This window comes from Ornithodoros turicata, chromosome 5 (genome assembly GCF_037126465.1).
Source record: "Ornithodoros turicata isolate Travis chromosome 5, ASM3712646v1, whole genome shotgun sequence".
Taxonomy (NCBI): Eukaryota; Metazoa; Arthropoda; class Arachnida; order Ixodida; family Argasidae; genus Ornithodoros; species Ornithodoros turicata.
Genome location: NC_088205.1, coordinates 84,110,931 through 84,130,232, shown reverse-complemented (window position 1 = coordinate 84,130,232; position 19,302 = coordinate 84,110,931). Strand labels below are relative to the sequence as shown.

The following is a 19,302-nucleotide window of genomic DNA, read 5'->3' as shown; positions in this document are numbered from 1 at the left end:
GGCAAATTGAGGCTTTGTATGTATTTGTCCCTTCTATGTTGTTCCAGCCTCAGAACATCAGTTCTTTCATGTTATCTTCAACCCGTCTGTCTTTCCTCATTGGACAGGCATTGGCTGAGCAGCCGGCTAGAGCTAGAGCCGAGCCGAGCCGGCTAGAAAGGCGCGCTTTGGCATGCATGAATGAAGCATGGCGAAAGTAAATACCCTTTTTTCTTACTTCACCAAGTCACCAAAAGTAAGTGACGCAAAGTGTGCAGAGATAACACAGAAGGAACATAAAGGTAAGGCATCTTTGTAGGCACGAAACAGCCATTTGTAAAGTTTAGCTATTTTATTTGCAGAGATAACACAAAAGGAACATAAAGGTAAGGCATCTTTGTAGGCACGAAACAGCCATTTGTAAAGTTTAGCTATTTTATTTGGGTAGCGGAGTGTCCGTATGAGCTGTACGATGTGGTATGGGCAAAGTTGGAGGGTTACCCATACTGGCCAGCTTTGGTCTGCTGCCCTCCCGACGAGAACCACTTTTTGGACGATAGCAAGCGCATCCATGTGCAGTTCTTCGATTCCCCCGTATCTCGGAGCTGGATAAAACTCAAGTGAGTCACTGAGTGCAGTTACAGGATGCCAGGTACAGGACAGGTACGTGCAGGAGAGTCAAGTTATTCACTGGACCCAATCAAGTGGAGGTACCCAAAATGAGGGATCCAGTATGGAAACAGGGTGTACAGGATGCACACAATGCTCTCACCATGGAAAGAGATAAGAGGCCCTCGCTGGTCGTCATCTGTCAAGGTCATATGGAACGGGAAAGTGATGATGAGATGGTACCATGACGTGACTTTTCTCAGAGTGACAATAATAATAATGATGATCATGTAGCCCAAAGCCAAGAAGCGTCGAATTGCATCAGAGAGTGAAGACTCGGACGAGGAATACAACCCGGACAACAACATAGATTCACCCATCAAGGTACAAATGCGGGGAAAGAGAAGAAGAGAAGAGGTACCCACGTACCCATGAAAGGAATATGAGTGAATAAAAGAGCATTCTTTCTGATAGGTGGGTGAGACATGGGCTCACCTGGGCTACGACTTCTTGAAAGAGCGACGGTAAATAGTATGTACTTTTTCCGAGAAAAATATCCACTCTCGCGGAGCTTTCCAGTGATGGCCACGGGCGGTTGGCAGACCATCCAGAATTTGAGGCCAACACCTTGAGAGTGCCAGAGAGCTTCAAGAAAAGCCTTACACCGGTAAATGGAGTTTGTCCAGTTCATGTCAATAAGTTGTTACCCCTTATAGGCCATGAAGCAGTGGTGGGACTTGAAATGTGAGCACTTTGATGTGGTCCTCTTCTTCAAAGTAAGAAAAGTGCATCAGTTCAAGTGTGTAGTCTCACTCACACCATTTAGGTAGGGAAATTTTACGAGTTATATCACATGGATGCCGTCATTGGAGTGGAGCAGTTGGGCCTGGTCTACATGAAGGTACTCCTTACTTTGATTTTTCCTCTGGAATAACGAGAAATTAATTGCAGGGTGAATTTGCTCATTGCGGATTTCCAGAGATATCGTATGGACGTTACTCTGAGAGCCTCATCCAGAAGGGGTACAAGGTAAATTCCTGTCTGTTAGAGAAAAAAATTTCAAGAAGCTTTTAATTGTTCAGGTGGCACGTGTGGAACAAACGGAGACACCTCAGCTTATGGAAGAACGCTGCAGAAAAAGTACTCAGCAATGCTTGTCCAATGTTTGTCCAGCGTTTGTCCAATGTTTGTCCGATGTTTGTACGTAGTGCACAAAGTGAGCAAGTTTGACAAGGTGGTGAAGCGTGAGATTTGCCGCATCACTTCCCTCGGAACTCGTCTCTTTGGTGTCCAGGATGGCCAGGGATGTCAGAGTGACACGCCTACCTATCTGTTAGCCTTTGCTGAAAAGGTTTGCTGGGAGTCAAATGCACATTTGAGGATAAAAAAGTGATGTTTTAAAGTGATGAGTTACGAAGGCAAGGAATATGTTTGGAGGGTCCAGTCATAAATTCATTTGGTAAGGAAAGAAAGATTCCCTGGATGACATGAGGAAAGGCCCTAACACCGTTACGCAATCATACAAGTATTGAATGGAAACTTTTCTTCCATTTTGATGCCTCTATTTCAGACTAAATTTTTGCAAAAAACTGCTTCAAGATTGTTAAGATTAAATGACTTTCATGTATGAATCCATAGAGTTTGGAAGTGAGTGGCAGTGGAGAAAGTGAGTTTGGCATCTGCTTTGTGGACACATCTGTAGGAACATTTCATGTGAGTCTACTTGCAATTGCTACTTGAGTCTACTTGCAAGCAATCTTTTTGACTGAGCAGATGGGTCAGTTCCATGACGACCGCTACTGTTCCAAGTTTCGGACAATGATTTCTCATCATCGCCCCGTTCAGGTTAAGACATTTAGGTGATCCGGTTGATGGTAGACAAAGTCTCATTTCAGGTGTTGTATGAGAAGGGACAAGTGACAAGGAAGGTAGAGCAGATCCTGGAAGGAGCTCTCTCTGCAGTACTCAAGGAGCCACTGTGTCCTCGGAAGCAATTCTGGGACATTCCCAAGACGCTACAGTTCCTTAGGGAAGGACGTTACTTTGAGGCAGAAGGCTACCCAACTCATCTTCTCGAGTTCCTCAATGAAGGTCACAGCTTAATTCATTTGACGAGACTTTTTTTCACTGCTAATCTTTTCCATTTAGGCGACAAGATGACTGCAAAGGATGACTGTCATCTGGCTGTCAAAGCCCTGGGGGCTTGTGTTTGGTAAGGAATTGTATATCAGGCTATGAAATTGTATATCAGGCTATTTTATGAACAACTGTGTGCATTGCAGGTACCTTTCTGATTGCCTCATTGAGGAGGAGTTGCTGACTTTGAGAAAATTTCGAGTTTACACACCCGATGAATCAGAAGCACACAACATGGTAACTCGATTGAGACCTTTTACAATTTTTGCAGAGTTTCTCTACTTTTGTTAGATCCTGGATGGAGTTACCCTTGAAAACTTGGAAATTCTCGCAAGTGCCAGTGGAACCCTGGAGGGCACGCTTGTTGACACTGTGGATTTTTGCTGCACCCATTTTGGTGAGAATGGATTTTAGTGGAAATGATCTGTTTGAAGGGGAATTTTGTTGTCAGGTAGATGTCTTATTGTTAGATAAGCGGAAGATATAAGTCAATAGCACTGTCTGAAAAAATTGAACCTTGTTGAGACGGTATTTGTTAGCAAAGCTTGACACGTTGGTAGTGAATCAACTTGTGAATATGTAGACCATGTCATACGGGTCCATTTGGAGCTTCCTCAATTGCTTCAGCTTACCTTAGTATTTTTATACAAGATGCTTCCTTCTAAAGTTGATAATCATCATCATTATACGCTTTGATAGGAACCGTTGCTGCCGTCTGCTACGGTGGTCGTGCGTCCGCTCCTGCGTGTTCTAAATTGAAATTTCCATCGTCCAATCTGATGAGTAGCGGATCGTGCAGACGAGCTCCTCATTGAGTTTGCCGATTATGACGTGGTCGTTATAACCTAGTAGGTCAGGATGTTGTTTTTGTAAAATGCTCATTTGGGGTTACCTGAGATGGTTGTTCTGTGAACAGAGACAGATGTTTGCAGGAAAACGTTTGTTCCGTCAATGGCTGTGCGCACCCCTCTGTCATCCTGCGGAAATATATGAGAGACAAGAAGCGGTGGATGATCTCCTGCGTGTCTATGACCGGATGAATGAAACTCGCAAGTCACTCAAGACATTGCCTGATCTGGAAAGACTGCTGGCCAAGTTAGTAGCATGATAATGTTTGTTGCTTCGTGAAAATGATTTTTAAAATGCTTTTAGGATCCACACTCAAGGACTGGCCCGTAAAGATCATCCTGAGAGCCGTGCTGTCTTTTATGAAGATGCTACTTACAACAAGCGCAAAATTGACAACTTGCTCCTGGCACTGCATGGATTCAAAGCGGCGCAGGAAGCCATCAAGACCCTGCAAGATGCTGGCTCGGGTTTTCGCTCGAGAGCGCTAAGCCGCTGTCTTGAGGGAGACTTTCCCGACATGTCTGACACGCTGAGATTCTTCGATTCTGCCTTTGATCATGAGGAAGCTCGTCGAGACGGGAAAATTATTCCACGTGATGGCATCGACAACGATTATGATGACGCCATGAGCCGGATCAAAGTGAGCCAACTTAGCAATCAGAAAAGGGATGTGTCGAAACTTGCTTCCAAAATAGCTTTCGTGTAAAACAGTCTATATAATCATCGCAATTTGGCCCTGAGAACAACAGTTGCTCTCCTTCAGGTTTTCCCAATCTTTTCAATTCGTTGCTCATTTAATTTAATCCAAGCGCTACCTAATTTTATCCGAGCAAAAATATTCATAATGCCGCGTGTCAAACTGAAATTTGCATTAAAATTGGTTCTTATCATGAGTACAGTGTTCTACGCAAGTATTCATGACTACTGCTTGTCATCATGACACTTCCGAGATACGGGCAACTTTGCGCGATTACAGCTGGTTCAAACAGTGTCTTGCAATGATTCGTGGCTACTGCTTGTCATTATGACATTTCATGACTGTTTTGCACATACGGGTCATAACTCAAGTTTGCGCAACCACGGCTGCTTGGAAGAGTACCAAGCAATGATTCATGACTACTACTTGTCGTTACGACACTTCATGACTATTTTCTTGATATGTGCCAGGAATCACTTTAATGGGACTAGTACCGCATTTTGAAACAGTGTCATACAGTGTTTTATGACTATTTTCATGATATAGGGTTTCACACAGTGCCATGCAATGTTTTATGATTGTCGTTTTGGTACTAGTAGATATCACGGTAGATACCACGAAAATTTATTACGTAAAATACACACTGGCACATGCAACATTTCAAACTCTTTAAAACAGTGTGTTGGGTTCAGTTGAGGTTCGGGTTCGCATTGCTTGGACTTGGTTCCGGTTCAGTTCTGGTTTGGCCATGCCAGAAATCGAACCAGTTCAACGCTTCCATTTTATATCTCCTATACAACTGCTTCTTTTACGTCCGAACCGTTTTGTTGCTGACTGGTTTCCGATTCTGCTCCGGTTCAACAGTGTCATAAAAATTGCGGTTCAGATTCAGTTGTAGCAAAAATAACGGTTGGACACCTTGCTTTAAAATGATGTTTCAGAATCCATTGAGATTACATCATCAGAATGGCACGCAAGCGGTTGCCTATTTAAGTACCAGGATTCCAATTGTTTGCGTACGCCCTAACGACAGTGTTTAAACCTAGGACCACCAGAAGGCAACTACTCTGCCATGCTAAAGACCAAACAACTGTTAACGAGCGGCATTGTGTGTCTTGCTCGGACTGTCTTACATTGGTGAGACAGGAAGAAAGACACGCATGAATGAACATCATAGGGATATAAAAACAGCTACAATAAAGCAATCGGCATACAGGCCGCTTATCTTAGCCAGGGAAAATCATTACAAACAATTGCAATTCTGGTACTACATAAAAAAACAAACACCTCTGCCTGACTGCTACGCCCCCTTGGTACTTAAAGTAGCGCAGGAGTCATTTTTAACATGCTGCTTTCTTCCTCTAAAACTATTAAGTAGGCCAGTAAAATTGAATTTAAAATATGCCACAAAATGTGGTGTAGAGCAGTACCAGCCTGTGAGAGAAATGTTGTCTGCTGTTTGGTGATGATTCGGCCGCTCGTTCTATCCCTCCGGGAGAACTGGGCATTGTACCTTCTCCTCCTCGTTATACCCGGGTGAGCTTTTTCTGGGAAACAAACACACTTTCATCAGACATCTTAATGTCGATGGCCCTCTGTAATCCTTTAAATAGGCAGGCGCTCGCATGCCATTCTCATTATGGAACCCAAATGGATTCCGAAATGTCTTTTTAAACTGATTTAAATGTTGCGTGTGTTTTACGTAATAAATATGATATATGTTCCTGGCATTTGCAATATTTTAAATACTTTCTTTCCTTTTTTACGCTCGCTTAACGGTTTTTTGCAAGTTCCCCCACGAAATAGATACGCTTTTTACTGTAAATAAGCTCTGTCTCTGATATGAACATGATGGATAATGTCGTAACTCAAACAACACCAGCAGGATATGAAATTCCCAATGGGGTTCTTTTGATGTCCTATGTCATCCCTAGTGCACACCAATGAATAAATAGGGTTCTTGGTTTTTGGGTTAAACCCTATTTTTCACGATAGTTCCACCCCGAACAAGGTTTCAAGAATTTGGGTAAAACCCGATATCTACCCGAAATCCTTGCGGTCCTTCAACTTGTCATTCTCGGTAAACCGTCGTAAAAGTGAATCATAATATCAGCAAAGAGAGCTATTTGTCCTCTTTCTATAATCCCAGGAATGAAACACTCGAGACTCGAAATGGGGCTCGAGCAACTGTTCACTGCCCCAGTTACAAGTAGAAATATAAAGATTCTTGCTTCTCATCCACATGGTACAGCAATGGCCTGTTTCATATGCCTTTCGTTTCACCAGAAAATTCCCCGATGACATATCAAATTATCGCGAGTGATCAAATGATATCCAATGATCCCGATTTTCACCCCCCAAATTGGAAAAATGATAAAACCCTATGAATAAGTAGGATAAGTGTTTTGAACCCAGGGATTGCACAATGGGCAAATCTCTGAGGTCACTGAGAAACATGAGCCCACGTTTTCCAAGGAAATTCTCACTGCACCAAAACGCTAAAATATGTTCCTCGGTATATTATTTTAACTTTGCCTCGTACATGTACAGAAGGATGGAAGGAAAACCTCAGTTGGAAATTATCGCAACTTGATAGTAAAAAATTGTACTGCCATAGTTTCCGAAAGTGATGTTCACATTGAATTTTAACAGTGAAACCTAGCTCAGCAAACATATAGAGTAGGTGGATGCCACAGACAGGGCAAAGCAATATTGGAGCCTGTTCCTGCCGTCAATGGTGCCGTTTCTTGACATTACGAATTTATGCTTGGCTGCTGGATGAGGAAATTGAGGAGTTTGTTACGTCGGGCTGTTGATTACAAGAAAATTATCTGAGTTGCGGTATTAATTAATAATTAAGATTTAATAGTGAATATACAGGGTGGGATAAATGAAACTCTGTCATCATCACTGACTCTATTGGATACTGAGAAGCAGCAGAAACACTTTATGCCGTAGAGAGTACAACATACAGATAAGCCTCTGTGTGATCCTCTTCTGGTTTTATTTAAGCCTCCGGAAAGTTTTTCCTAATAACATGCCGATAGTGAGTACTTGTCCTGGTTCAGTGTTGTCTAGGGTTGTTAATCCTGAGCCATTTTTGCAGTCCCGGGATTCCAAGACGAGATTTTGGGATTGTGACGTGTTCAGATGCTGCTTCCAAGTATAGTCCTGCGCTGGTGGGAATTATCTAACCCGCATCCGCCCGCAGTCTGCATATCTTTTTCCAAAAGCTCACCCGATGAACGTTGATGAGTAAACTCAGAGTACTCCCTGGTCTATGCCTGATGATTAGATGTGGTTTCTTGTACGACATCAGTGCATGGGGCAAAAAGGTGCAAATGCGTGACAGGGACAAAGAAGGGTGTGACCGTTGGTTCCGCCACTGTCAGCGACGTTTTGCATCATATTTCGAAGCACTTTCGCGTAAGAAATTGAGCAACTCGGTTTAATAGAGTTTTTGTAAAATGCGTCCACCGCACCTGACCAGACTGAAAACCCGCAACAACGTCCGTGCAGGACTCTACTTCCAAGTCCATTTACATCAAGTGACTGGCGCAGTTCATGTTCTGTCTTTTCCTGAAGGAAAGCACTCGAAAATTACACCACATGTGTAACCACATTGGCGAAATGGTTACATTTTATTTTGTTTTTACTTTTTTTTTTATTACGATACTCCCTTTTTATTTATCTGCATTTGAGTGTTGCACGCGAAAAGAAGGCGAGTCCCGCTCAAGTTGAAGCAACAGAAAATATTACTTAATAATTTCCTCAAACGGTGTAACATTCCACTAGAATGAAGAACAGCACCGTCGCTTATCCCATTGTGCCCCCAGTTCGGTGCAAACTTTTGTGCAAATACTGGTCCGCGCTGGAAGAAACGACAGCCAGCAAATACCTGTAAGCATGTGTCATTTCCTTACGAAGGAGTGACTCTGTGGCCTATAGGATCCCAGGATAGCCCGATTGACAACCCTAGTGTTGTCCTCTGCCTTCCCATTCTTTGGGCTTGTCAGTTGGCCCAAAATTGCTCACCCCTACTTGACACCCCTGGCAATTGTTGTTTTTTCTACCATGGTTTCTAGAAATTTTCGTGGGGAAACTCGTGCCTGGTTTGCTTTCTTTATCATGTGTTCAATAAGGTCAGTGATTGATCCAAGCAATACCAGATGCGGGATCAAAGCTGGACATTTAACGAAAGTGTTAATTTCAATTGGAAACAAATGATGTCATTGACGCCCATTGCAGCGTGTAATTGCAGACGACTATTTTGCGCAGATATTGGGCATCTCTGATCCATTTAAGAAAATACTCTAATCTCACGAGGGACATAGAATAAAAAGCTTGGGAAAATTTATTTAGCTGAATGCTGTAGTAATCTTTCTAGAATTGCTCTCGCATGACTGTGACTGACCCCTTTTGGCTGAGCAAGTTGTAACATTGCAACAGGCGGCTACCAAAACTCTGGACGACTACCTGGTTGAGCAGCGGCGCCATTTCCGCTGCAAGGTAACGTATTTTGGCACTGGCAAGAATCGCTTCCAGTTGGAGGTTCCTGAGTCAGCCCACAAGCTGGCAGATGGCTCGTACGACCTTCAAGGACAACGCAAGGGTTATCGGCGTTACTCCACGGCACGGTTGAAGGAACTCACTTGTGACCTGCAATTGGCAGAAGAGGCCTCCGAGGCTGCGCTTAAAGACATCATGAGAAGGATGTTTAACAATTTTGACAAAAGGTCCTCAGCTTTTATGGAGTCTCTTGGTTTCCTTATCCATCTATTGTGCAGGAGAAAGATATGGGAAGCAGCAGTGAGATGCCTTTCTGTCCTGGATTGCCTCTTGAGTCTAGCAGAGTATAGTGCATCTCTAGGAGACATCGCGTGCACACCACGGATCCTCACCTCTGGAAAACCTCGCCTCCACATCAAGGCTGGAAGACATCCCTGTCTACGAGGCTTTGTTCCTAATGACATTTTTCTGGGAGATGTACGTATGTACCTGGACACTGGGATGGAGCTCTGGATCCTTTCTTCCTTATTTCAGTCGACTCTGGTACTCATGACGGGGCCTAACATGGGAGGAAAATCAACACTCATGAGACAGACGGGACTCACTGTTGTTTTAGCCCAAATGGTAAATATTGGTATATATTGGTAATCTCTCTTTCCACCGTCTCTCTTTTCCCTTGGAAGGGTGCCAAAGTTCCAGCTGAATCGTGTGAGCTCACTCCTGTTGATAGAATATTCACGCGACTCGGAGCAAGAGATAAGATAGTATCAGGTAGTCCTCATAGTTTCCAGTTGTCTGAATGGGTAGTCTTACCCTCCCGTATGTTCCAGGGGAAAGTACCTTTTTCGTGGAAGTCAATGAAACGTGTTCAATCTTGAAGTATGCAACTTGCCACTCTCTGGTGCTGCTGGACGAGCTTGGTACGTTGCAACTGGCTAACCATTCCCGGAAGTAATTGTCTATTGTTAGGGAGAGGCACATCCACGCACGATGGGATGGCCATCGCGCACGCAGTCGTCAAAGAGCTCTCCCAACGTATCTCTTGTCGCACTCTTTTCTCCACTCACTATCACCACCTGGTGGAAGAGTTTGGACAAATGCGCAACATCTACCTGGGGCACATGGTAGGGAACCTGGTAAGGGACTCTCGGCACATCTAAAAAGACACCTTACTGCAGGCTTGCATGGTAGAGAATGAAAACGCGAATGATCCCACAGAAGAAACCATTCAGTTCTTGTACAAGTTTGTTGGTGGTCCATGTCCCAAGAGCTATGGGTTCAACGCTGCAAAACTGGCAGGGATCCAGGTCGAGGTAAGTCATCATAAAGTTATGGCGATGAATTTCTTATAAAATGTGTTGTAGATTATTAGGAATGCCTTTCGTAAATCCAAAGAGATGGAGCGAGCAGTGCAAGAAAGGTGAGGCAGGTCACTCTAGTGCTAGTACTCTAGGTCAGGTCACTCTAGTGCTAATGGTCGTATGCTTACTTTTAGGAGAGCTGTTTGAATCATCGCCTGAAGAAATCTTTCACTCTGCCACCAACGAGATTTCTGTTCCATGTGATTATTTTCGCCACTGAAGCAATAAATAAACACCCGTAGTTTCTCGATAAATATTTTATACGATGAATCCCTTTACCATTTTGTCAAATGTCATCCTGGAGTGGAACTGATGAAATTTTTCTGTTTTGACACAGTTACGAAATGCACGAAAATTGTTCTCTCGAAAAATGACAGACACACTCTGAAAAACGGCTTTTACATTTTGCCATTTTAAACTGTGTTACAAGTTTTTTTCTAAATGTCTTTATAAAATATTAGGTCTGTAGAGGAACACATTCGATGCTAGGACGGCTACCAGAAGCTCTTTATAATGCGCCAGTTGGGAGTGAAAACTAATAATTCGTCATAATTTTGCCAAACAGGCTGGAAACAGTTGACTCGACCGATAAATGCACCATTCAGAGAACGAACCTCATTTTTGTGTCAGGTTAAACCGAGAAATGGTGATTTTGAATTGGGGAGTAAATATATATGAAGGTAAGGTATTCCATACGTAAATGAGATAAATTACTTTAGGAAAAAATTCAAAATGTAGGGCAGAAAACCATGAGGTCTATTAAAGGAATCTGAAGCCATGCTATTATGTGTGCTGCTCAGGTTTACTGCATACAAAGGTAACTTCAGGCCTTTTCATATTACATTTCAAATAACCTAGGACTTTATTACTGCCAGTGATTATGTTTTCCAAATTGAAATCTACTGAGAACCAAGAATAATGTAACCCAGGATTTTTCTGACATTGCCCAGCATGGTAGATATACAATCGAGGTCAATTAAACACTATGTAAAGACAGGATATCCAGATCTGCTCCTAGTGTAACCTACGTTGCAATTTCAGTTTAATGTAAATTTTTTATGTGCCCATGTAAAGTTCCATGCAATTGAACTTTGCAGCATAACAGACGGCCAGGGTCGGCGGGTGAAATTACGGGCGTCTCTCCTCTTGAAATGACTACGATAGGCCCCTCAAGTAGGCCCCACCCTCTCGCCGGCCCTGGGAATATGTGGGACTAAAAAGACTACACGAATTAAATGTAACCCCTTATGTAAGAGCTTTAAACACCACATTAGGCTACATGATATAATTTCAAAACACAAGTTGAAATTCCAGGGTAGTGAGATTAAGGTGTTCAATTTAGACACAGGTACAAAGTGGCTATTTTATTTCAACACTCGCATCAAAAACCACTTGAGATGTGCGAGGGCAGCAGTTTCAATTATATACACTATGAAACTAAAGGCACGATAAATACAGCCAGGTCTTGTGGCAGGGGTGAAATATTACAAAGAAAAAGAATGGTGGCTGTATATCACTACTTTTTGTGCTACTCTTCAGCCCCGTACAAATTATTCATTTTTTCTCACTAATTTTGTAGTTTTTAAGTTTCAAATAGAGGTACGTTGCTGCCTTCTGCAAATAAAACTGACCCTGACAGAGGACAACAAAATACTATACAGAAATTTGGCAGGTTTTTTCTCCCAATTTGAGCCTATTGGAAAGATTTTTAAGTTTGTTATGAATTTTTTAAATCTCTTTCTAACTTGACTGTGTGTGTGTGTACATGGGAAACACTGACTGTTAATATTGCTACCCTCAATCTACACAGGGTTCATAAATTGAGGTTTAGCAGCACAGAGGGTTCACAACTTTTTATTTTATGGCCAACACAATTATGTACAGAAATATGTTACATTATATACATGCAGGGACAACTTTTCTTTGGCAAGCAAACTGCTACGATAAAAGGAAAAATAGGTCGAAGTATATATATTATACACGTCACCAGAACCCCAGAAAAGTCTGGCTTTGTACTACAATGGTGGCACTAAAAAGTAGTTTTAAAAACTTGGCAAAAAACAAAGTGCATCGAAAAGCTTAAAATTGGTTAAAAACTAGATTCACTTTGCACACATTTCTGAGAAACAAAGGTCATAGTCATCGAAGAGGTCGGCAATGCCCTCTGCCTGGTCCAGGGTAAAGTTGTAATCTTCTTCTGAAAGGGGCGGTTCCAAATGGACAAAGTTCTGATCTTCCGTTTCCAGGAGAAAGTTTTTCCCCATAGGAGCAAAATCATCATCCTCAGAAATGAGGGCATGCTTCAGGGCTGGGTCTCCTGAAAAGCATTTCAATTGAAAAGCATTTCAGGTGCTTTTCAACGAATCATCATCTTGAAACCCACCGTGGAAGCTATCCGAAGAAGGTTGCTCCAAATGTTCCTCAGCGTTTGACAAGTACACTTCGATTTCCCCTTTCTCACTCTTGAGCCAGATTTGCAGATTCTGTAATCAAGATGTGACACAGACCTCCTCTTTCTAAAAAATAAAAAGGAAAGACCTTTCTTGGGTCAGGAACCTCCAGTTTGGTCTCAGGTGGGGCCTTGACAGCGATCACGGTCTGGTTGTCCAGGGAGCTAATGCTTCGGAGATCACGGTAAGTGACGTATGCAAGCGTTTGAAGCCTGTCAAGGAATAATGTGCAAAAGAGAGAGAAAGTAGAGATATTTCTTGTAAAGGATATTTCTTGTCCTGATTCTCAGTGAGTACTCCAAGGTCAATGGTGGCCTTGTGTAACAGCTCATCTAGAATGTTCTCTTTGGATTCCAATTGATTTAATTCCATCTCCAAGGCGTGCTGTGCCCTGGCAAAGCCATTGCCACGACCTTCTCTGTCGGGAAATTTCATTCAAATTATACCCGTTAATTAATTAGCCGTAACGAACGTACCTCCACTTGATATTGTTCTTGGACTTCTTTTCGATGAGTCCGACCCCCTCGAGGACATTTGTAATGTCGTAGATGCGCCTCTTCTGAACTCGCAATGACTCTGATGCCTTGTTAAGATCCACGACCTGGAGTTAAATTGAGAGTCCAGCTCAAGTGAACAAATAACAATGGAGAAACAAGTTTACCCCATCAGGTGCTCCTCGTAGCAAACTGACGAACTTTTTGGTCAGCAAGCCCAAAGAGGTGTCATATCTGTTCCGTTCCTGCGTCACTGAAATACATTTCCCAAAAAAATCATTCTAGGCTTTCCATTTGTGTTCTTCTACCTCTCGGAGGGCTACTGGGTGGACGACCCTTCTTTGCCGGCTTCACTGGTGATTCCATGTCTAGTCGACGTTTTACCTACGAGTCAAATTTCGCTATATTGTTTACGTCCGCGAATGACACTGAGGGTAAATTCACCTGATTCCTATGTGCTGGCGGTTTCGGCAGATTCCGAGATAGGTAAAAGTGATCCGGGGTTTGACCATACTCGTCCATTATGATTGGTACTTGGCTGCGTCCCATCCATGGTTTACTCGATCCTTTAGCAATAGGAGTCTTGAAACTTCCTTTCGATAGTTCCTGACGAAGCGATCCATTCTGTTTAGTCGTCATCATCGTGTGGCACAAAGGCTCTCATAACTGATAGAAAATATCAGTCATTTGCGACAACTGCACTAAAACTGTGTCATCCAAGACGCCAAGCAGGGTTATCTGAAGGTATCCGGCACAAATGGAATCAACGATGCCCTTTAAATCCTCCAGATGACTAGGATTTAAATGTCTACCTTCTGTCGAACCACCCGTAACGCTCCACAAAGAAATGCTCGTCGTATTTCGCGCGGAAAATTTCCCGCCAGAGGGTCCCCTTGTCTCCGTCCTGCATCCTGGTTGGTTCGCGTAGTTGGCGTAAAACCAGTAAAACGTAAGTAAAACTATGGTCCACAGGTCCGCAATAACACAGCAGACGTCAAGCGAAGCAAACGTCCAGCGGTCGATGCAGCAAATGGTTAATCTTTCTCCGTTCTTGGGATACAATATCATAAAGAATTGTAAAAAATGCTGGTTGCATTGCACGATATATTGTCTATTCGTCTGCTTGATGCAAGCCACGCCTCCAGTGCTATGCTGACGAATGAAGTTGGCCTGCCACATGTAAACTTATGTGAATCCAACCACATCCGTGAGCAAACTTGCCTGGTTTGAGGGACCGGTGTCGAACCGATATTATGCCCGAAAAAGGCAACAAGTCTAAATATGCTCCTTTGGCAGGAGGGCAACGGAAACGACCCGGTAAGGGCTGGTCCATTTAGCTGTGCGAAATAAGTGATTTTGGTGGTGGTGGGAAATTCAGTGGTATCTGATTTTGAATTTGTTCTTCAAGACTGTGTCTATATCCCGGTTGTCCAGCCTATTGTGGCCGGTCATTCGAATAACGTAACTTTCAACTGAACAAGTGAACTTTGAACGCGTATTTTTTTGGGAGAAGCCTTTTTTACAGCAACAGCTGTTAAGGACTCAATTTTGTGAGTCGCGTACCTCGCATCGCCGAAAAGCGAGCGTGATTAAGAGAAGAAACGAGATAACAGGTATGGGGAGATGTTATCTCGTTTCTCTTTGATCACTTGCAACCTCGATGACTCCAACGGAATGATAAGCGCACTGTCATCCCGAAGCACGTGGACTTTGACGAAGAGGGTTGCGCTTCACCTGGAACTTGGAAGGAGACCCGCTGTAACTGCATTATATCTGCCTTTTACCTGAAAGATCTAAATTAAACATGTCCCGTGAAGCTTATAGCTTTCTTTTTTTCTCAAGAGTTTACTCAGAAGTAGGTTGCCACGTTTCGTAGTGAAAAATACCGGCCGAGGGAGAGGAGATGGAATAGAGGGAAAGGGGGAAAAGCAGGTGAACGAGAGAGAGAGAGAACGTGCTCGCTCAAGATACGTCATTGTAGGAGTGGATACAACATGTATCATCAAAAAGAAAAGAAAAACAACAACAACACACGACATGAAAATGAATACATTATACTTGGCTAAGATGGTCATTCACAGATTACACAAATATGATTGAAGCTTTGAAACAATAATTATACGAGGAAATATGTGTGTGCTAGAAATAACTCAGGAGGCAAGAGCACAGGAACCCCTAGAACAAATGCGACACTGACAGCATATAAAAGACCCTCTCTCTTTTTCCATTGGGTATGTGAGAAAGTTTTAAAGCCCCCTTGAATTCTCTTAAACGGGACAGCAGCAGGATAATCTTGTGTCACATAGATCTTCTTCCAACCAGGTATGTCTTGTCTGTGTACCTCTTCTGCGGATTCTTCATGTTATATGCGTTGCGGGTGAACCTGAGTGTAGCCATTGTGGCCATGGTCAACGGGACTGTAGCTAATAACAGCAATGGTGGAGAGTGTCCTGCCTTGGATGGCTCCATCTACAACGTCACCTCTGACATGGAAAATGTGAGTATATAGATGGGTAGTAATTGGGAAAGAAAGAATGAAATCTTTTTCAGGGAGAGTTTCAATGGGATGAGAACACACAGGGCCTCATTCTGGGCTCTTTCTTTTATGGCTACGTCCTGAGTCAGGTACCTGGGGGACGACTAGCTGAGCTGTTGGGTGCCAAGTGGCTTTTGGGAGGAGGCATCATGCTCACTTCTCTGCTCACTCTGCTCACCCCTGTGGCTGCCTACTGGGGCCCTTCAGCCCTGATGGCCCTCAGGGTTCTTGAAGGATGCTGTGAGGTACCACTCCATCTCATTGTTTGGCTCACAAAAAAAGGCTCCAAATGCAGGGCGTCATGTTTCCCTCAACAATGGCTCTGTTGTCCCATTGGTGTCCTCGCCATGAACGCAGTCGCATGATTAGCTTCAACGTGGTGGGCACGTCTCTTGGTACAGTCATCACCCTTCCCCTAACCGGCCAGCTCTGCAGCAATCCCATTTTTGGAGGATGGCCCACCGTCTTCTACTTGTTTGGTATTGTGTTGTGTGTAACGTTGCGTGCCAGAGTGAAAAAGTAATGTGGACTTTGTTAGGTTCTCTGGGCTGTTTGTGGTCCCTGGCATGGGCATTGTTCGTGTACGAGTGTCCAGAATTGCATCCACGTATATCAAAGAAGGAGCTCCACTACATCCAGAGACACAGAGACAACAGCCATGTAGCAAGTGCTCAAGTACCGTGGCGTCTTCTCTTATCTTCCAGAGCAGTTTGGTCTCTGGGAGTGACCATGTTCTGTGCCAACTGGGGTTTCTACCTTTTACTCATTGACCTTCCAAATTACCTCAAGAGCGTTCTTCATTACCCACTTAATAGTGTAAGCAGGCAAGTACGAAATATTGGACCAATATTGGAGCCATATATTTCTTTCAGAATGGTTACCAAAATGGAATGATTCACATGGCATGTGCCCTGAGCACGCTGTTATGTGCTCCTGCAGCTGACCTGCTTAGGAAGTACAAGGTCTTTGCTGTTACCACAATTCGAAAAATCTTTCAAACAATCGGTGAGTCTGTTGTCATCCTACATAGCATCATATGTATGTTTCCATTAGGATTAGTAGGTCCAGCCTTGTGCTTAGGCTGTGTTCCATTGATGGGCTGCAGTCACCATTTGACCATCACATTACTTATCCTGGGAATGTCCCTTTATGCATTTACCATCGGTGGCCAAAGTCCAGTGGCTCTGGATATTGCTCCACACTTTGCAGGTAGGAACGAAATTTTCTATTGCATGGGACAAAAATAAGACGATTCTTTTTCAGGGACTGTGATGGGAATCACGAATGGAATGGGCAATATGGCTGGCATGTTGGCACCTCTTGTTACGGGTTACTTCACAGAGCATAATGTGAGAAGAACACTCCTTTCTCCTTTCTCCCTTCTAACTCCTCCCTCATTCCCAGGAAAGCCTCGGACAATGGAAAAAAATATTTTTCCTCGCTTCCACTATCTACATGTTGGGCGCTGTGGTCTTTGTCCTCTTTGGCTCAGCAAAGCAAGAGGAATGGGGGGCCTTGCCTCACGTAGACACTTTCCAAGAACCATTTGCGAGGTAAATTTTCCAGATAATTATGTACAGCACTTTGATCTTGGTTTATGATTCTCAGTTTCGTGTGCTCCAAAATTTAACTGAGTCTCTTCTAGGAAGCTTCCCCCTTCCAAAATGAATAAAGCTTCATTGCTGCTTTCTTGTCTGTCCTTTGTGCACATCAACAGCAAAAATTATCCCCGGGGGGACAGTTAATTTTACTGACTCTGATTTTGTTTCAGGTTTTTATGCCTGCTTTCACACGTTCCAAAATATAACGGTGGTGCACACCGCGTAGCATGGAATATAAATAGGGTTCCGGGTTTTCTGAGTTTATTTCTGGTCGTTACCGGAGGATGTTTTTCGGAGTTTGTTTTTTTCAAAAAGGCTATGGTTTACAGCTCAGTTAACATCCGAAATTCGGAGAAAACTTGACGCATGCACAGTTGTGCAGCGAAAATGCAATTCTCACATTTATTGCTTCAACACTAAAGAGACACAAGCTTAACAACACATTTCGTGCGACGCACACTAAGGTGTTCCGCAATTCCAAATGCACCCTTTCCGTGTGCACTGCTCACTGTTATGTGGCAGTACTTACGTACAGTACACACAACCACCTCTGCATCGCGATCGGGGGACGATGTGAACTCCTTGACCTAGACACAGCACTGCAACTAATTGCCCTTTCAATAAGACCACTCCATATGACCTTGCTTAGGTCGCGTGTAGGACAAAGAAATCGTAAAACAGACTCCTCAAGTGGCCGAGAACCATTATTATGTTCCGAGGTCAGAAGAAACCCAGGACAATAACAATACCCCGGTTATCAGGGAAAACATCTGCCAAGCGGAGTTTTGGGGGGTTAAAATTTTACCAAAGTACGTTTTTCGGATTTTTTTCGATAAAAACCGAAAAAACCGGAACCCTATGTATAAATGACACAAAATGGAAGATAGGCACAAAAATTAAAGCAAGGTGGAAAAGTAGGAAGAGCCATTGGTGAATCCATCGGAAATGCATTAGCATAAGCCTTTGCTTTAATTACGTTGCTCTTCAGCCCATTGATCATATTCTGTTTTCCTTTGTTGCCTACTTGACCTGACACTCCATTGTATACTTCCCCCAACACCAACCTCCTCTACCGTCTGCCCGCAGATCAACACCACTGTTTTTCCCCTGACATCACCCTCATGAGGTGGTGAAAATGTTTCAATTTTATTTTTCAGCTCAGAGTAAGTGGACTGAGTGCAGAGGATCCCAGGTACAGAGGCAGATCTGAGGGGACATCCTGCCCCCCCGATTTCTGTCGTTACATATGGTTTCAATTGAACTTATGTGGTGCAGTAGGATGCTGCCAAACACAAGACCTCGCAGTTGAGCAAGATCTGCCTCTGCGCAGATTCATTCCATTTTCTATTTCCGAAACATTACCGCTTTTTGAGTAAGTCTTTGTAAACAGGAGTCGTTTTTATGTTGACCATCTGAATATCCCACCCATCATGAAACACATTGCAAACTAGAATGTTGCAATAAATGTTACTTTTGATACTGTTTTCAGTGCACAACTGTCTCCCATGTTTTTCGCAGGCTACCCATTACTAGAGCACGGATAAACGTGTAGTAAAAACTCGCAAAATATGCACTGCAAATCTTGGAAATGGGCAGTAAAAATGCTCAATATATGTAGTGTTTTCCATTGTTTTTGGTACAAAAGTAATGGACCAAAGGAAGTGAAATAAAGCCCCCTTCATTCTGCAGCACACAACAATACACGTGCAGACACGTGAAGGTCATTGATAAAATAGCATCGACAAATAGGAGGCTAGTTGGTGGACGAAACCTATGACATCATCTGGTTGGTCTTTGTAACGGCCAAGGTGAAATACGAGTTATGCACACTGAATTTCACCCCACACACAGTGCCGTTCCAAAATCAGCAAAACAGTCCGCGTAAAAACATAAGTAAGCTCTCGATCTTTATAACAATCTGTTCATTTGTCCATTGTAAACACACACTTGTCCACACTTTTCCCAAAGTGTGGCCTGTCAACCTGTTATGCGTCAAAGAAACATGAAATGTATTGCATAATGTATTACTCTTTGGCAGTTTCCATTTTCTAGCATATTTTGCAACATTGAAAGTGAGCCCT

The 19,302-nt window shown here is 43.2% G+C and overlaps 3 protein-coding genes across 7 annotated transcripts; 2 read left to right on the top strand and 1 right to left on the bottom strand.

Annotated features, from left to right (window-relative positions):
• Positions 1 to 136: 136 nt before the first annotated feature.
• On the top strand, positions 137 to 10,418 carry LOC135395110 (DNA mismatch repair protein Msh6-like). Its single transcript, XM_064626340.1, has 28 exons — positions 137 to 281; positions 342 to 365; positions 428 to 599; positions 653 to 827; positions 883 to 1,005; positions 1,063 to 1,112; positions 1,168 to 1,255; positions 1,305 to 1,364; positions 1,415 to 1,489; positions 1,540 to 1,617; positions 1,671 to 1,728; positions 1,797 to 1,939; positions 2,227 to 2,301; positions 2,362 to 2,433; positions 2,484 to 2,679; positions 2,737 to 2,800; positions 2,871 to 2,961; positions 3,016 to 3,121; positions 3,657 to 3,819; positions 3,877 to 4,213; positions 8,720 to 9,006; positions 9,058 to 9,403; positions 9,463 to 9,550; positions 9,610 to 9,699; positions 9,749 to 9,903; positions 9,958 to 10,092; positions 10,144 to 10,199; positions 10,275 to 10,418. Exons 1-28 carry the CDS (start codon positions 188 to 190, stop codon positions 10,285 to 10,287), a joined length of 3,414 nt encoding a protein of 1,137 aa, XP_064482410.1. The 5' UTR covers positions 137 to 187; the 3' UTR covers positions 10,288 to 10,418.
• A 1,560-nt stretch (positions 10,419 to 11,978) lies between these two features.
• On the bottom strand, positions 11,979 to 14,016 carry LOC135395108 (transcription factor E2F3-like). Its single transcript, XM_064626338.1, has 8 exons — positions 13,529 to 14,016; positions 13,393 to 13,468; positions 13,252 to 13,337; positions 13,067 to 13,191; positions 12,862 to 13,008; positions 12,679 to 12,793; positions 12,524 to 12,623; positions 11,979 to 12,457 (listed from the first exon to the last, which is right to left on the bottom strand). The coding sequence occupies exons 1-8, from the start codon at positions 13,724 to 13,726 to the stop codon at positions 12,243 to 12,245; spliced, it is 1,062 nt and encodes a 353-aa protein (XP_064482408.1). The 5' UTR covers positions 13,727 to 14,016; the 3' UTR covers positions 11,979 to 12,242.
• Positions 13,983 to 18,705, top strand: LOC135395107 (sialin-like). 5 transcript variants are annotated; one of them, XM_064626337.1, is made up of 10 exons: positions 13,983 to 14,033; positions 15,407 to 15,581; positions 15,635 to 15,865; positions 15,916 to 16,099; positions 16,159 to 16,436; positions 16,493 to 16,625; positions 16,674 to 16,829; positions 16,884 to 16,969; positions 17,025 to 17,173; positions 18,379 to 18,705. In XM_064626337.1, the coding sequence occupies exons 2-10, from the start codon at positions 15,444 to 15,446 to the stop codon at positions 18,386 to 18,388; spliced, it is 1,365 nt and encodes a 454-aa protein (XP_064482407.1). In that variant the 5' UTR covers positions 13,983 to 14,033; positions 15,407 to 15,443; the 3' UTR covers positions 18,389 to 18,705. The 5 variants fall into 5 exon arrangements, with proteins under 5 accessions (XP_064482407.1, XP_064482405.1, XP_064482404.1 ...); XM_064626335.1 differs by lacking the exon at positions 13,983 to 14,033 and adding an exon at positions 14,054 to 14,401 and having other exon boundaries at positions 15,391 to 15,581; positions 15,710 to 15,865; XM_064626334.1 differs by lacking the exon at positions 13,983 to 14,033 and adding an exon at positions 14,054 to 14,401 and having other exon boundaries at positions 15,391 to 15,581; positions 16,683 to 16,829.
• Positions 18,706 to 19,302: the final 597 nt, after the last annotated feature.

Coding starts and splice junctions, on each gene's coding strand:
- LOC135395110 (XM_064626340.1), top strand. CDS start 188: ATGGCGAAAGTAAATACCCTTTTTTCTTACTTCACCAAGTCACCAAAA. Junction 1,729..1,796: donor GGAAGAACGCTGCAGAAAAA/GTACTCAGCAAT, acceptor GTTTGTACGTAG/TGCACAAAGTGAGCAAGTTT. Junction 1,940..2,226: donor TGTTAGCCTTTGCTGAAAAG/GTTTGCTGGGAG, acceptor ATGAATCCATAG/AGTTTGGAAGTGAGTGGCAG.
- LOC135395108 (XM_064626338.1), bottom strand. CDS start 13,726: ATGATGACGACTAAACAGAATGGATCGCTTCGTCAGGAACTATCGAAA. Junction 13,469..13,528: donor CGCCAGCACATAGGAATCAG/GTGAATTTACCC, acceptor TTTGACTCGTAG/GTAAAACGTCGACTAGACAT. Junction 13,338..13,392: donor ACCCAGTAGCCCTCCGAGAG/GTAGAAGAACAC, acceptor AATGTATTTCAG/TGACGCAGGAACGGAACAGA.
- LOC135395107 (XM_064626333.1), top strand. CDS start 14,338: ATGCCCGAAAAAGGCAACAAGTCTAAATATGCTCCTTTGGCAGGAGGG. Junction 16,100..16,158: donor CACCGTCTTCTACTTGTTTG/GTATTGTGTTGT, acceptor GGACTTTGTTAG/GTTCTCTGGGCTGTTTGTGG. Junction 16,970..17,024: donor GTTACTTCACAGAGCATAAT/GTGAGAAGAACA, acceptor CCTCATTCCCAG/GAAAGCCTCGGACAATGGAA.